At 46.3% G+C, this 17,544-nt stretch overlaps 1 protein-coding gene across 2 annotated transcripts in view; it reads right to left on the bottom strand.

Moving 5' to 3' along the window:
- Window positions 1-461: 461 nt before the first annotated feature.
- LOC147140269 (bone morphogenetic protein receptor type-1A-like) overlaps window positions 462-17,544 on the bottom strand; it is a 36,367-nt gene continuing 19,284 nt past the window's right edge. Inside the window, exons 3-13 of one of the 2 annotated variants that reach the window (XM_086044416.1) lie at window positions 11,985-12,235; window positions 7,726-7,888; window positions 6,676-6,778; window positions 6,490-6,589; window positions 6,318-6,402; window positions 5,782-5,917; window positions 5,481-5,673; window positions 4,697-4,994; window positions 4,440-4,615; window positions 3,596-3,726; window positions 462-3,533 (exon numbers count right to left, since the gene is read on the bottom strand). In XM_086044416.1, the coding sequence (XP_085900542.1) occupies window positions 3,408-3,533; window positions 3,596-3,726; window positions 4,440-4,615; window positions 4,697-4,994; window positions 5,481-5,673; window positions 5,782-5,917; window positions 6,318-6,402; window positions 6,490-6,589; window positions 6,676-6,778; window positions 7,726-7,888; window positions 11,985-12,235 (1,762 nt within the window). In that variant the 3' untranslated portion in view covers window positions 462-3,407. Of the gene's footprint in view, window positions 3,534-3,595; window positions 3,727-4,439; window positions 4,616-4,696; window positions 4,995-5,480; window positions 5,674-5,781; window positions 5,918-6,317; window positions 6,406-6,489; window positions 6,590-6,675; window positions 6,779-7,725; window positions 7,889-11,984; window positions 12,236-17,544 lie in introns of both variants that reach the window. The other variant, XM_086044415.1, reaches the window with a different exon arrangement.

The following is a 17,544-nucleotide window of genomic DNA, read 5'->3' as shown; positions in this document are numbered from 1 at the left end:
TGGTACACTCGCCTGACTTGTGTGTGGATAGCGTGGGATCGGTCGCCGCTCAGTGACGGTGTCTGTGTGCCCTGCGACTGGCTGGTGACCAGTTCAGGGTGTAGTCCGCTGGGTGAGGCTCCAGCACCTCCCCGCGACCCTGTACAGGATGAGCGGTGTTGAAGATGAGACACACATTCACACATCAACAATTCATGTCTGAGGTGCATGTCAATGTCATTCCTTCCAGCAGGAAGTGCTGTGGCCAAATCATTTTTGGCTGACCAAATTATGATTAGGAGCATTTGAGCAAAAAGTCAGGTCTATTTGTTTTTGGGAATTACGTTACATACGAGATAAGATTGGAGCTAAATTCAAGTACCCTACTAAGTGTAAAATGAACATTTGCCTGCTTGTTTTCCTCACTGATCAAATGATTCAAGTTGATTTTCCCCACAAGAGAAAGCACAGCAACAGTTGAGTACTAAAAATAAGGTTATTTACTTAAAATTGTTACATTGGACAGACTGTATACACTTTTTGTTTCCTTGGTAAACTCAATAAGGCACAAAAGAACAAACATTTCTATACGCCTTGCAAGGCTTCTTGCATATTAGAAGAGAAAAAAGAAAAAGTCACTCAGACGACAGACGTTGAGCAAATTTAAAGGGACACGCTGACATTTTACAAGTCACACGTCCGGCAAAGACGTCCTTAGCGTAGCTTAGCATGAAGAGGCGGATGCAAACCCTAAAGTGACTTAATTTTGTCCATTAAACAACATGACGTCTGAATTGAATAATTCGACCTAAATATTCTCTACACTAAGATACGCTCACCTCACTAACAAACTTTACATTGACGTTCCTGCTGAAGAAAGTCTTAAGTTAAAAACAAGGACAAAAAAGACATTTACAAGTGTCTGATTGGACGTATGAAAGCTCAGTGGGAGGAGCCAAAGGCCAACGCTTACCTTTGTTAGCAAATAAAAAAAAGTTGGCCATTTGCTCGTTATTGTAAAACATTTGGACAATTAACATGAACGTTTTGATTAACTTTGGTTTGTTTTAGGACTGGGCCATTAATTGATTTTAATGATCACGAGTTGTTGGGATGATTTTTTTTATTTTTTAGGTCAATAGTATGTGACATTTTAGATGCGCATATCCTATTCAATCTGATGTTACGAAAAATGTTTCAAACATAATAGCTTCTTGCCTACAGTGGCCGCCATATTTAAAACTTTCCCTTCTCACTGGTGACATTTCAGCCCTTCCCGCTCGCATTATTTACAAAGAACCCCAGACAGAATTGGTACATATTCAGCAATGACAAGCTATACCATGGACATATTTGCTTCTCTAGCGAGCTAATGGCTAATGGACGCAACAGCTCGTTCAAGTTGGTATCCGATCTTATATTATCATATACCGTTGCCGCCAACATCAAAACGCCATTCCGAAATCACGTTCAATCACTAATTTAATGCGCTAAAAATGCTAATTAATTATGCTGTCATTGCGTAACGCTTGGCCAGCTCGTCACCGTTAGCGAGAATGAACGTGATCCTTTCGACAAACCAGCCTGACTCAAATGTGCCGTTTTAGCAAGTAGGCACAGGTGCGACTGCAGTCGTGATGTCGCTTCCGAAGGACGACGATAACGCTCAACATGGCGGCCCCCTGAGATTCAAATGGAATATTGGAATTCTTATTCCACAAATGCAGTATTAAATCGGACTAGCGTATTTTGGCTAGTGCTGGCACAAAAGACGTATTCTTCCACCCTCCCAAGTGGGTTTAGCTACCCTTTAAGTGACTGCGACAGTTAAGGAGCGAGTTAACACAAGCAGTCCGTGTTGAGAGAAAAAAACAACAACAAAAAAAAACACCTTTTCAGACCATCCGAGCCTTGACGTGTAATTGCGAGCGTTGTTAGGCTCAACTAACAAACTTTGCTCTTACACTGAAGCTAATGCTTAACTAGTTTTAGCGCTCTCGCTAATAACGGCACAAGATTTGCTAACGTTATCGTCCATCACGTATGAAATGATTTTAATGCATCGGTTTTAACAATGTACACTTCATTTGTTGTGATGATTTTTAATTAGGTGATGTAAATGGTAAATGGGCTGTCACTTACATCGCGCTTTTCTACCATGGGTACTCAAAGCGCTTTACACTGTACCTCATCTACCTACTGATGATGCAGCATCAGGAGCAACTGGGGGTTCAGTGTCTTGCTCAAGGATACTTGGACAAGGTCACAATGGCCGGGGATCGATCACACAACCTACGGGTTGGGAAACGACCACTCTACCACTGAGCCACGATGCCCCGATGTGAGCCCCTTCCTCCAGCAACAGGACTATGACCAGAAGAGCTGGTTTACGCAAGAAGTGACAACAACATAGCTATTTTTTTGCTATGGGGCAACTTTGACAATATTTAGCAACCCAAATTACCGCAAGCTCTACCCCCCCCGAAAAAGGCGATTAAAATGGGAAATGGGATTTTTGCGGGCGAAAAAAATGTCACCTAGCCCTAGTTTGTGCTCTCGAATATGTTAAGCTGTTAACGTTGGGTGCATTTGCAAGTTCACTCTGACGGCCCGACAACACTCTGAGTGTATGAGTCGGAAGAGTCAGAGCGCGCTCCCCTCCCAAACCCTTCCGAACGCAGCCTAAGTTCTCAAGCAATCAGCAGCTCGTTGGTGTTAGCAGCTGTACCGCCCGACGCTCCCCTAGCTGGAGCGGCTCGAGTGCGCACCGGCACTTCTTTCATGGGGCTCGGGCAGCATTCGACGATGCTGTGAGTTTCCGAAAGCTTGGAGCCAAAGCACTGCGCGCTCGGAGCATATTCCCAAGCGAAGCGCTTATCGGCTCTTCCAAGCGAGCTAATGCTAAACTGGTGTCAGAGCTCGCACTCCTACTCTAATCACATTTACTAACATTGTCGTCCATCACATAAAATTATTTTGACGTCTCGTTTGCGTACGTGTAGCGTTTGTGATAAATAAAGTATTAAAATCCACTTTCCCTGTCTCATTGGCTCCGCCCACTGACATTTTTTCCTCCACCAATGAGATTGCTTGTGGCAGCGAGCGGCCCCGCCTCTGGTTTACAAACAAAAACAACAACAATAAAAAAACAGGACGGCTGACGTCTCCACGGCGATGACTTTGTCGTCTCCCTGCGGCCGAGACATTTTCCAAGGCCAACACAACGAGCAAATCCCAAAAGTTCAAATTGTTATTTTGGGAAGAGGACAGGAAGCGCATCAACAGGACAGGAAGTTGGTGAAAGGGACAGGAAGTGGTCTGCGTTGCTTTCACAGAAAGCGTCACCGGAGGAAGACGGGAAGAAGGACGAGCGCCGCCACGACTTGGGCTTTTGTTTTTTCCTTTTCTCCCGAATTGCGTTTTGCGCTTCAGATTTTGATGTCCTGCGACTCGACCATCTTGGCCAGCGTCTTCTTCACCCTCAAGACGGTGAGGCGGGAGGCGGGGCTTGCCGACCAGCACTCGCACATCAGCTTGAGCATGGCGCGCAGACACTACGAGAGGACACACAGTGTTACGAGGCGCACGCGCTCGCCGGCGGCCAAGGTGGTCTAACCTCGTCGCCGTTCCATCTGTTGGACACGGTGGGGCGCAGGCCCTTGACGCACACCACCTCCAGCATGTCCTCGTACGACGGGTCCGACGGCACCGTGTCGTAATATGGGAGCTGGTACTCCTCCACCATACCTGCACGCACACGGCATGAAAACAGTCTTTTTGAGCACACGACCGTGTAGCTAGGCTGGGAGAAGATCCAGAGCCACTTTCAAGTGACTCTTTTGGTGACCACTCTTCAGTTGCTCTCCTCCTCCTCCTCCTCATACTTTGCTTGACCAATTTCAACCCATGCCAACTATAAGCAGTTCAGCTCAGTTTCCAAAACAAAAGGCCAAACTCAGGAATTAGTTTCTTTCATAATTACCTCTAATTTCCACATTTTTAGAGCGATTCAAACCCTTCCAACTGTTAGCTGTTTAGTGTGTTCCATTCCAAAAATGTTTCAATTTCCCAACTAGAAAGAGCCACTCCAAGTTCAATTTGTTCAGCTCACCATTGCCGCTGCACAAATGCTTGACATTTGCTAAACCATCAAGATGGCAACAAATGACAACTGGAAGCTCGGGGTGCCGCACGGCTGCCTTAAAAGCAACCCAGCCGAGGTGACTCCCATTAAAGCTGAAAAACTGAAAGCTTATGCACGGAATTGATTGAGCAAGACCAAAAGGTCGGGCATTTTGGCTGTAATTACAATGTCTTTTCACTAGTTTTGTAAATGTCACTTGAGTTGCGTAAAACACTCTTGTTTTGATTTGACTTGGTGGTTTTTTTTTCAATTGGAGTTTTCCGAGACCATCAGCTGTAAACACTTTGAGCGTTGCGCACGCGTCGGCGCGTCGTACCTCCGGTGACGCAGCGTCTCGCCATCTCCCACACGACCAATCCGTAGCTGTACATGTCGGCCATGAGGTAGGCCTGGAACTGGTTCTTCTTCAGGCTCTCGTCCAAGACTTCGGGCGCCATGTAGCGCCGCGTGCCCATACGCGTACTCAGAGGGACGTCCACCTCGTTGGTGTCGCTACAGTAACGCAAGAGGGACAGAGAACGGGTCAGACGAGGCGGCGGCCGGCGGCGGCGTCAATCGAGTCCCGGCTCCGACCCGTTGAACTTGACGGCGAGGCCGAGGTCGGCGATGCAGCAGGCGCCGTTCTTTTTGATGAGGATGTTCTTGCTCTTGAGGTCGCGGTGGGCGATGGCGGGCTTGCCCTGCGTGCCGTAGATCTGAGTGTGGAGGTGGCACAGGCCGCAGGCGGCCGAGTAGGCCAGGCGCAGAAGCGTGGCCGTGTCCAGCGTGGCCGTCTTCAGGAAGTCGTACAGCGAGCCGTTCTCGTGGTAGTCGCTGATGAGGAAGAGCTGCGTGAAGGCGCCCGTGCCCTTGATGTCCGCCGCGATGAACCCTGAACAACAACACCACAAAGGGATTTATTTACCCTGGACCGAGTTTGTGGAAATGGAAAGGGAAAATCCCTTTGTCGCGAGGAGCTTGAAATCATTCTCCTGAATCCCGAGACGGGGATGATTCTTGGCTGTATATGGTTGACTCCAGGGCTAAAAACATTCATCAAAAATACTCCACAATCACAAGACAGAGGACCTCCGCTATTAATAGCAAAAATAACTGGCACTCAGTAAAAAAAAAAAAAAAAGAATAAATCCAAAATAAAGTAAACAAGCTGGGGATTGGGGGGGATCTGAATAATAGGTTATAGGTTCCTCAGCCCAAACTCTGTGACGATGCGAATCCACAAATCCCAAATAGGGATCATGCGAGCATCCGCTGTGTAGAGGACTCCAAACATCAACATCCCTCCATTATCCAAATCGCTTATCCTCACAAGGGTTGTGGCCCAAACATCAACAAAATATTCATAACGTTGGGATACCGAGGATGTTGTCGTGTCTCATGAGGACGGTCTGGTAGATTTCGGTCTCTCGGAACCAGCTGGCCTCCTCTCGGGTGAAGAACACTTTGACGGCCACCTTCTCGCCTCGCCATCGGCCCAGCCACACCTCGCCGTAACGACCTTTGCCGATCTGACGCACCATCTGGATCTGCTTGGCGATGGTCCGCTGAACCTTTACGGAGAAAACGAAAAAGAGCTTTATGAGCCGATTCTATTGCAATGGTTGCTCACTATGACATGTGTAGCAACATGGGCCACTGCTGCAGTGTCCAACTCTTACCAACAGAGGGAGCCCGGAGCCGCTGCCAGAGCTCTGCGATTGGTGGATGAGGTCTTTGAGAGACTCCCCCACAGGGATGAACACTTCCTGTTCCACGTCCTTTTGGTAACGCTGACGCTCGCTCTGCCACTTGTACCTGACACGCACGCACACGCAAAATATGTACACAAAATGCACACGAACAGACACAAAGAATACACGCGCACAAAAGCACACAGACACACATTCCAGTCATGGTCATGTGACAGCAGAACGTGATGTCATGTTTGTGTGTGGCTGTGAAAGTGGAACTAATTGCTCCATTAAAACAAAAGCTCACCCTGGAGAAAAAAAAACAAAATAAAAAAATCAAACTAACAGTCAAATGTGATTTTGGTCTTTTTGTTGGCAAGCACCTCAAATGTAATACATGAACAGTGTAAAAAAAACAAATGATGACCAAATGGGAGTAATGTGGAATGCGTCAGGTAATCCGTTTGTATTGTTTGGCGGCACTTGTGTGTACTGTGTCGTGCCTTGATGAGTATTTGGTGTACCTGTAGTAGCAGACCACGGTGACACAAACCAGCGTGCAGCAGCACACAGTCATGGAGATGAGGAAGGCCAACCAGTGGGGGCTGCCTTCTGGAAACGAGATGGAGTCGGTTGGGCGGGGGGTGTGGGGTCAATGAAGGTGATCGGCCGACTGAGCGCAACAACAAACGGTACCCGAAGGAGCCTGCGGGGGCAGCGTGGGCTGCAGCTCTCGGTTGCAGAAGTCGGTACTGCAGCACTCGATGGTCCTCCTGGCCTGAGCGTTGGGCGAGTCCTGGAAAGTCCAAAGCAAACCATCACGTTACACCCATACTGACTCTGTGTGTGTGTGTGTGTGTGTGTATGTGCGCGTGTGTGTACCTTGCACTGGAAGTGTGAGCCTTCATACTTCATGCATCCCGAGGTGAGGATGGCCTCGCCGTGCTCGTCCTCCTCGATGATGGCGAAGCACTGACCGTTGGTTCTGAGGAACGACACTCGTCATTTCTCAGGCAAAAAACGTTTTTTTTTTCCCCTCCTCTCGTGGGACTTTCTTGACTTCTCCTGATCCGATTTTTTCCCAGCACTAACTTGCACGTCTCAGAGTTGTCATCATCGATGTCAATGACTTATTTCAAGACGACAACATGACAATGAGGAGCTCAACATGGCTCTTGATGAGCCGAGACTGCAAGAAAATGTCAGCCGGCGGTCTGTCAGACGCTCAAAATGCATTTTTTTGACGTGCATTTTCTACGTTACAAGACCTCCAAACATATTCGACACATACAGTAATGTGACTCAACATTGGGCTTGTGATCCATTTCACAGTCAGCTTAACGTTTTCCTCCTGGTGCGAATGGACTGCTAGCTAGCTATCTTGAGGCTAAACGGGACTTTGTTGTGCTTACGTCAATTCATGAGCTCAAGTGCGGGTTGCTGGAATGCGCCGAACGTGCAACATGTTACGCGTTGACATCCGAGACACCTTCCCTATCCAGATCCATTCCAAGAAAGATCAGAAAACTTTGAGTACAGGGTGGTTGCTACTCATCTGATTATTAAGCTATCAAAGCATTTTTGTCACGCTTGTTTGAGTTTCTCAACGTCATAGTGTTTGTCAAAAATATGTCTTGAACTTCAGACACGTTGCTGTGCATTTGTTAAAAGGCGATCGGATCCTTTCTTTTTAAAGTAAAACCATTTTGACTTTTCATCGACGAAAACAAAAGTTTCAAATGTGAGTCAACGTACCAAGCACTGTCACCCAAAAGCTTCAAATTAAGAAGTGCCAAAAACAACAGCGGCTGACGTGGCTCGTTGATTTCTTGAAAAGTAGTCGGAAAAGTCACTATATATACACACAAGACACAAGATGCTTTTTTTTGCCACCCATGTTGTGAGTGTAAGTAGTGCATGTCAGCAACTTACTGGCAGGTGTTGTTGGTGGCGTCTTCGGGACATTGGCCGGAGCAGTAGCAGCTGAGGAAGCGAGCGGCGTCCTCGGGGGCCACGGTGGAGTCCTCGCCGGGCCGCCGGGCCTCCGCTTTCACGCCCGTGCCCTGGAGGACGTGGTCCGGGTTCTGACCCGCCGCTGCCCAAGACAAAACAACAACATGTACCATTAGCAGGAAAACTCTCCCGAGGTGACCAAAAGTTCCGTTTTCTACATGCTGAGGTAGATGCTGGAAAAGACGTTGCAAACGACTGGCATCAAGACGTTAACAACGCTCCAAATGTTTCTTCCGTTGCCCGATGAGTCCGCGACATCAACATTCCTTTGCGGTGGTTTGTGAGTCGCCAATGATGAATGTCTCCAAAGGTAGCGTTCAGAATCACTCGCTCATTCTTGCGCCTCAAGCACATGATCAAGATTTTTACGACTGCCGTATTTGTTGACAATCAAAAGTCACTTGGACATCATCTGTCCCCTTGAAGGCTTCGAAAACGTTGTTCTATCTGCTCGCTCCTGCTCGACGTTTCATGATGTCATAATGCGGCGCAGATGAGCTGGGCGGCGTTCGCCATCAGCGCGTCGTGCTGGAGGTGAAGCATTCCTCCTCTTTCAGCGTGCGCACATGTGACCTGGCTCGGGCTATTTATAAAGCCAGTCCAAATAAACTTTTCACAGCTGATCTTCCCTCTCCACAGTTGACGTCTCAGTGGGGGTTGGGTGCTGGAAAAAGATCCACATTTTTTTCCCTTCATGAGACGGAAGGAGAAAGGAGAGGAGCGTCTTGATGCTTCTTATCAGTTGTTGTTGTTGTTGTTGTGCCAGCGTATCTCCTTCCTTCCTCCAATCTGCTCATTTCTCTTTCTTGTGCATGGCGCATTCCAGCAGCCTGCCTCCCTCCCTCCCTCCCTCCCTCGCGGCAACAACTCCAAAGTGCGCAGACATGTCTGGACTTGAAGCACATACATGTTGGTTGTCATGGCATCAGTCGCCGGAGTATCAACGCCGCCAAACAAAGGTCCAGCGGCCCCTGCACTGCCGACAGCTTCCAGATTGACGTCTGTGCAAGTCTGCCCACGTGACGCGCCATTGAAGAGCATTGCTGGAAACGGAATTGCGGGGCTCAACTAAAGAAGGCCGACGGCGTGGCTGCTTTGATTGACAGCTGCGGGGCATGTGGCAGGTTGGGAACTTGTTCCTTTGCGGGGAACTTGAAATTGTAAACTTTGATTCTAGCAAATATGAGGAAATATCATGCATGATTGACTTAAAAGATTGATTGTTTTTGGTGACAATATGCCAATGAGCATGTGCGTTGCATGTGTTGTGTACTCGTTTTGCCACAACAAGTTTAAATGCATCAGGCTGGGAATACATGGAGGAGCAAAATGAAGCAAAGTGTGTGCGAGTGCATGCGCACACACATGTGCTTGCGTCGGCCCGAGTGGAGACTGAGGTCTGGCAGAGAGCACGCCGGGTAAACCGAGTCTTAAAGTCGCAGTGCTGCTCACGCACACGCACGCACCGCACATTTCCATGAAGAGCAACTCCTCTCAACAGCGTTTGTTTGCAATTTTATTTGCATGTTGTAATCTACTCACTGAAACAGATGAAATTGGTGGTTATTATTCACTATTTATGTATTTTGAAGAATCCCAAGAAAAAAGAAAGAAAGCAAATGAATAGCAACGTTGGCAAAGTCCCTAAATAAGGTAATCAACAAGGACAGTTGTCCAGAATGTCGACTCTTGTTTCTTGAGTTTGTTTTTGTCGGCTAATACGCTGTGCACTGAAAGGTACTTTTAAATGAAATGGATGATTATATTGATGTATGCAAATATGCAAACTGTAAATCGGGAGTGTCTTTTCACATAGTCTTTAACCCATTCAGGCCTAAAACACCTGGCTCAACAGCTGCGCAAAACTTAAAGTCGTCTTTGGAATTACCCTTGAAAACCTGACGTTTTCCCAGAAATTTAACACCTACAAAAATAATATCTCAGCCCCTGTAGCAGACAGAAGCATAATTCCAAAAGAATTTGAGAGCTTAGACATGTGGCCTTCTCAGACTCTAATTTTTACTTTACTTTACTGTTTCAATCAAAGAGGTAAAAATAAAGTGTCACTGCAAGAGAAGCGCTACGTTTAAAAAAAAAAAAAAAAAAAAGTGGTAATTACCATCCTCTTTTTTGTCACAAAGGCATCGATATTGTCATTATCTACAAACGTATATCTTAACCATATATCACGTTCGACTGGGTCAAAGTCCACAATCGCGTTGTCTATATCATTAGAGCTCCCGCAATCGACGGCGTCCGCCATTACTGCTCGAAAAAATTCCGGATATCCTCCGACAACTCAGGACACCGTCACATTTCTATTCTGATGCATTTCATTGGTTAAGAGACAGAGAATTAAATAAATAGAAAATGACGTATACGCCCTCCCGGCTTTAAGGGTAGAAAGACGCAACAGCGCGCCCGGCTCTAGTGGTAGGAACGCGGTTATGCGCTCCCGTCCTTAATGGGTTAATTTCGGTTCTGACTGCGAAAGCCGTAGCCTTACATACGACAAACGTTTTGTCATCTCATATTACGTGTCGCTGGCCTTGGGCTGGAATTCCCCATGACAACATTTGCTACATTTCATATATCTATTTTTCCCTACAAAAATACGTTATTAGTGTGGATGTTATTTGTACAAATTGTTGCGCAATCTCACGTGTTAAATGGCTGGCTCTCTTTGACGATGCATTGTTAAAACGGTTGCACATAAATGACTTTTTTCTTTTTTTTTTGTCTCCTGAAAAGTGCTGATTTGTGAAGACGAGAATTCCACCCAGGCCAACGACGTAACAATTGCCCCGTTACTGACTGCTTTGTTTGGTGGCACGCAAATGTTTAAGTACACAATTTTAGTACTGCTCAATTTATGTTGGGATTTGCTAGAAAAAAAATGCATCAAAAATGAAGAAATATTGTCATTTTGGTACAGATTTTCTGGCAAAATGACAAAAACAAACTCACTGACAGCACGAAACAAAGTAGCATGGCACCTGGGCCACAAGCTGGACGTGCATGTACATGTACATGTATATAAATAAAGTCAACTAAACAGAGGCACCATGGTAGGGGGGGGGAAAAAAAAAAAAAGGGAAGAAAGCCTATTTCTGTCATTCAAGTGATCTATGGACATTAGAGGGTTGCTGTTTGGAGCAAGCCCTCTTCAAGCGGCAAGCGCGCCTCTGGGGGCACTGAGGGATATTTCCGGAGAACAATGACCGTTTGGAGCATTTAGCGCCGCCGCCAGCCGGCGCCGTGTCATACAGGAAATGGTTCATGTGCAAAGAGGAAGCCAGAGCGGTAACAATCGCCTCAACAGCTTCCTGCGGCGCGAGGCCAGAGAAAGTTGGCCAGGTCCACGACGGCCGCAGAAAATGTCCGCTGTGAGAGCATTTTGAGAGGCTTTCAGTGCGTTTGGGGATTTGCCGGGCGACATGTCACCTTGAGCAGGCTGACTCAAGACGACATTTGCAGCAGTGAAGCATTCAAAGTAGCAGAGAGAAAATATCAGTCCAATAACTTTTACATTTCATGAAAAAAATTTTTTATGAAAGATTTTATTATCAAAAAATACTATTCTATTAGTTGCATGAATTGAACAGTTCTCCTCCTCAAACTTGGTTGGTTAAAATATATTCATTTATCCCACGTGTCACAATGCAATAATTTATTTGTGTTAAATGATTACAACAAATAAAATAATCAATTTTACATGGAATTTTTTAAATTAATTATTCATTGAACTAAGTATATACCGATGCCCGGCCCTGGTAATCTGTAATAAAGTAATATATTTAGTAGTACTTATGAATGAAAGGCTCGGCTTTCACATCAGGTGGAATTTTTGTCCCCCCTCAAAAGTCATCGCTCTAAATGACAATGCATGGTCAAATCCGTATTGCGCAAGCTTTAAGAAGTCAAATTTAGGAACAAAAAATGAAAATATCTGAAAAACCTGATGTGCTAGAAAAAAGTCAAGACATTTTTGAAATGTGTCAAAAAAAGACGTTTTGGGACACACAACGCCATCTCCGGTTGAAATTGGCTGTTGGCCAGCGTTCTCATCAAAATGAGCTATTTGGCAGACTTTTGAACTTTTTGGGGATTTGTGTTGCCGGCCGAAGGAGCGAAATCAAGCACGAAGGGCCTGGCGTGGCGTGGCGTGTTGGTCCTACCTTCTGCTCTGAGGACCATCAGCAGCGCGGCGGTGGCGACGGCCAGATGCAACAGGAGCCCTCCCATCCTGCAGCGCGACTGGACGGAGGCTCGGGCGGGGCGGGGCGGCGCCAGGAGAGGTGGGACGGACGCTCCGGCCGGTGCCGACGCAACTCTGGGCTCCGGGGGCTTGGCCGCAGATATTTGCTCGGATGCCCTCACAATACGACAAGAAGCTGTTCCGGCTCGCTGGCTCTTTGGACCCGGAACGCTGGCAACACACAACATTGACAGTGAGCGATGATGTACAAGTGGGCTGCTTGCTTGCGACAAGTTCTGATGACTGAAGACAACCGGCTTGGCTTTGAAGTCGTCTTGCAATTGGCCAACTTGACCCTAACAGACGGCGGCTTCAACTCAAAATGGCAGACTTCCTATGTCGTGTAGGCCATGGCTTCCCGAGACTTGTTTGTGGGTCTACTCTTGCTGGACAGAATTTTACAGTCAGACCAGAATCAGATGCTGAATTTTCAAAACATTCAGAGAAAGCCTGAAAGTGACCCTAAGGTGAATGCTCGAAATCAAAACGGCTGACTTTCTGTGTCTTAGTCATGATTGACATGAAATCAAAATTTCAAAGCTTTGAGGGAGAAGAATAAAGCAAGGTGGGCGTAGTGTCGTCAAGCACTGGGAACACTGGTTTTCTTGTTCCTCCATACTGGTCTGAATGCAGCATAGTCAACATCAATGATGTGTTGCGCTACGGAACCAACGACCCCCCCAACCTCAACCCCCTGCCAAATGATTCACCCAAAATGTTGTGCAATTACGGGGGCAGCTCTAATAACCACATATCGCAATTAGGGGGCGCCGAGAGGGGGTTGGTGGATGCTGCTAAGGGGGCGGGGGAGTCATATATATGTGTGTGTGTGTGTGTGTGTTAGGGAATTTGTGGCAATGTCCAGCCAGTGTCTGCCACTTTCCATTTGCCAGGGCGGGACAAAGAGGTCCGACCTATGACCCACTTTTCACACATCTTTGGCCGGGGAGGGGGGGTCCCAATGAGGATGTGAGAGTTCCCACTTTCAGGAGTTGGTTTGGGTGCGCGAGTGAACAACAACGTGGTCAGACTGGCGCAAAACTAAGACCCACAGATGCGGGCGTGCGGACAAGACGAGGCAGGTTGAGGAAGGCCAAACAGGAAGCCGACGACAACTCCCACAACCTCCACTCGACCTCCTCCGTGCACCCGTCCCACGGCCGCTTCCCTTTGAAAACACTGTAGTGGTCGCATGACATCATGTGTGCGTTATCTACGACATGAGAAACACGCTCTAGTCTCAGTGGTCACAAACGCACAAGTCAAGAACCGCACGGATTCAAGTCCAGTCAAATAAAAGCACAACACACAACAATGACAAAATATCTACCTATCTATATATATATATCTCAGATCGTAATTGCGTTACACATTTTTGGTAATGGCATTACACATTTATGGTCATCATACACAATTAGCTAACTATCTTTAATAGCTAAGAAAGAAATCTCTGTGTCTTGTGTAAGTTCACAGACACGCAAACACATGTACACCCACGCACCCACACACACAGCAACAGGCATTCATTGTTATGCACACTTTTATCTGCACACGCATATACACACACACAAGCTTGCGGAGGGAACGTGGCCTCGAGTTGTTTCAAAGGGCTGAGTCCTTGGGACTCTGGAGCCGCCAGCCAAGGGAAGGACTCGAGACGCCAAGATGACCTGAGACTTGGAGTGATAAGCCACGAAGGGAGAAGAGTCGAGCCTACCGACATTTTAGATGGCGTGCTTTTCTGACTGTGCCCATCACGGGTACGAGTCCCCGCGAGGTTAAGGAAAGCAGCCCAGCTTGACTTTTGTCAGATTCCTGAACTTCAGAAACTGACAGAAAATTCAATCAACATGTGAGTCTGTATTATTAGTTTTATATGCCTTCTTGAAAGATAAAACGAACACGCAGTGAGTTGTTTTTGTGAATTGATAATTGGGCTTGCGCCCGGTGACCCAAACAACAATCAACCAATCAATATTGATTGATACATATAATACATACATATACACACAACTACTAATGGATTTTCAGAGGAGTTTGGGTCTGGAATTCGCGTGGATTTGAATAACTTGATGTCACAACCAACACCTTGTTGGATTAGGGAGAAAAAAAGAAAACAACGCCACCTTTTAGGCCCCAGATGGAGAGCGGCTCGGGCATGGCGGTCCAGAGGTTAATAATGAGACCTTAATGCATGTCCACTTCCTGCTCTGGAAGAAGAGTGGTCGTCGAAACAAATTAGCCTGAGGCAGACAGTTCGCGCGCTGTACAAATAAATCGTCTAATGAGCCATATTGGGATCGTGGTGGTGGTTTTGGTGGACGTTTATTTGGCATTTTTTTTGTAATATCAAAAAAAAAAAAAAAAAAAAAGCCACTGTCGTAATTAGGGATGTCACAATATCGTGATATTAAAATTGCCACAATATATCGTCGTGTCACAATATCAATAACTGCAAATCTGTTTAAAAGCCCAAAGTTGTTTTCCATTTGAGCAGTTCTAGCAGCCTTCGGTGCTTAGTTTTGTTCGTGCAGTTTAATTTGATGCAATTTCTTTTGCCACCTATAATGGATGGCTAGGTGTTGAAACCCACGCTAATCGCCAGATCAAGTGGAACATAACACATTTGAGTTCCCCCACAAATGGACCCCATTCACAAGGTGTGCGTGCATTAGTGCCTCAATATTCGGTGTTTGCTCATTGTAGGTCATCTATTTCTTTGTGAATGCTGTTATGAAAAAAAAACAAAAACGGAATATTGTGAGTTTTTTTTAAATGTCCCCCGCTATTTATTTATTTTTTTTATGTTATCGTGACCGTTTAATATATCGCCAACCTCCCCACAATGTCGTGATATTACCGTATCGTGACATCCCTAGTAGTAATCCTTTGGAGTTGTCCCTTCATCTCTCTGCACCGCCTTCATCTTGGGAGTTGGGGGATTCCCTTTCCCCTGCCGCCTCCCACCATGCAGGTGGGCCCCCGGGTGCTGCAGTGGCAGCAGTTGCAGGCTGGCGATGGTGTGGGCGCCGAGGCCGACATGTCTTTGGGGGCCCGGGAGACTGCAGGCCAGACTTGGCGGCTCTGCCGCCATTGTTTGCTGGGCCGCTCTCTACGCCTCACGCGCGGCCGCACATTAGCATGAGAATAGCCGCGATCCCGAGTCGCCTCATGAGCGAAAGTTTCCTCTTGCTCCTCGCCAGCTAATCCTCATCATCTCCCATTAATTTGGTCAAGATGATCATTTTTTTTCACCAATCAACACTATGGGTCTGTACTCACGTGTGTATTTTTTTTTCAAACAAGTGATTGACTAATTGAAAGGGCTGAAAACTGTTTGCTTTCTTTGATGATGAGATGCACAGGAAATATGTTTCCTGAAAAGTTGTGGTTTTGGAGATAGGACCTCTCAAGAAGTGGCTTTCTAAAGGGGAAGCGTCCACTGGGGACTGAATGTATGAGTGTTGTACAAATAAAATGTAAACGTGTGTGTTGCTGAGCAGAAGGAGCCATAAATGCTGATGACGTGGCTCGGCAACCTGGAGCTGTTTTTAACGAGCGTAATCGCCATAGCAACAAGGCCGTCCGTCAGCGGCACAGTGTTGCCTTTGTCCTCCAGCGTGACCGTAAAACAAAGCCACGTACGCCATAAAGCAGCAACATACTCATAAATCAGACGCGCCGGCAACACTTGTTGCTGCTCATGTTCACCCTTTCAAACAAGAAAAATCAAATGTTTGTGGAGGAAAACTGATCTCTCTCACACACACCCCCACACCACATGTGATGATTTTGTGTGTTGAGTTGATGTGTGTGCCCTCTCGCAACTCCTCCGTCCTTGCAGGTTTCCTCAAGTTGTCCACTCAAGAGCAGAACATGACCTTTCGTGGCGTATTTGGAAAGATTTGACACTTTGTGTCTCAGCTGAGCTCCTCTACTATGACAACAAGGAGGAGGCCAGACGCGGCAAACTAAAATATCACTAATTGTGGGCGGCGCAAGACACACTGCTGTGCATGTGCGCCTGTGGTCAGCAAACAGACAGTGTGAGGAGGAGCCACATGGTTCCATCCACTGTGTTGTCTTGGAAGCTCATGCCAAGACTCAGAGTCAACACTACACAGTACGCGCCACTCGGTGGTCTTTTGGTGCGTCTACAAAAGGAGACAAATGATTTGTAAATCTCACAATGAAAATGTCTAAAAAAAAAAAAGATTCGCATCAGTTTAGCTCAGTTTGTCATCACAGACACTGATTAAAAAAAAAAGTCAATTTTTAAAGAGGCACCCAGCCTACAGGCCACATTTTAATGACGCTCAACCACCGCGATATGGTTGTTCATCCTTCATTATAATATGGCAGACTTTTAAGCCATCCGTTATTTATTTTTTTTCCCACAGACGAGCAAGTCCCAAATGAAAGGGCCTTCAGTGTAGTGCCTCGTTGTGCCACAAACATGCTGGGCAGCACTGAGCTTTAGTGACAGACAGGCAGTTGTAAAGAAGAGGCAGAGGTGGCCACCAGCTAAGCTCCAGTAATGGTGGTTGTCCTCACAGAGCAACGAAAAGGCAGGACTGTGTCCGCCTGTGAGTCTTGTTCTATGGGCCGTTTAGCATGTGTTGCTGCTCCGTTTGTCTAACAGTAGCAGCTGTTTGATGTTTAGCATTGTCGCAACAGCTATGCTAGTTTGAGCAGATTCCGATGATATGTAAGCATTCGGCATTAAACACGTGGATTTCTGTTGGACAAAGCTACATTATGTGCTTTGGATGGACATTGAGGTCTTTAAGTACACAAGGCTTAATTCTCTGTTGTTTTATGCAACTAACGATTATTTACCCGTTGATCTTTTGGATTAATCAATGACTCGGATAGAATTAAAAAAAAATTTTCTCCCACATTATTCAAAAACAGGACCTTGTTTCCAGTTGAAAATGGAGAAAATGCACAAACAAAGCGATTGTGATTCAGTTACTGGTTTGGTCCGCAACATCCGTCAGAAAGTAAGCAAAAATGTTGATCGTAGTTTTCCAAAGCAAAAGCTTGCAAATGTCTTATTTAAGAGAGAATCCCCCCGCCTCCCAAAAAAGATAATTAGTCTGCTTTTATGAAGGACTACAGAAATTAGGGAATATTTCTTGCCGAGAGAGTGAAATTCTGAGCATTTGGAACATTTTCAGTGAACACAAGGTCTCAAAACAAATTGATGGTCAAAATAGTTGTCAGGTAATTTGATAATTAATTAGCTGTCGATAAATCGATCACGTGTTGCAAATCTACAGTTAACTTCAACTGTGAGTGGCAAATGTCCCAGATTTTCACATGATTTGGTGTGCAACATATTTCCCGCTTTCATTTAATCAAAGCCCAAAGCACAAAAGACACAACGCACACGTGCTGGCAAGATATAATTCTCGTAAACATTTGATGTTGAGCGGGTGCTTGCTTTTTTTCATAAATTGAGCTCAGCCCTCTTTGGT

Source organism: Filicampus tigris, chromosome 11, assembly GCF_054856515.1.
Source record: "Filicampus tigris isolate MCC_2025a chromosome 11, RoL_Ftig_1.0, whole genome shotgun sequence".
Classification (NCBI taxonomy): Eukaryota; Metazoa; Chordata; class Actinopteri; order Syngnathiformes; family Syngnathidae; genus Filicampus; species Filicampus tigris.
The sequence above is the reverse complement of the archived record's forward strand: the minus strand, read 5'-3'. Positions and strand labels throughout refer to the sequence as shown.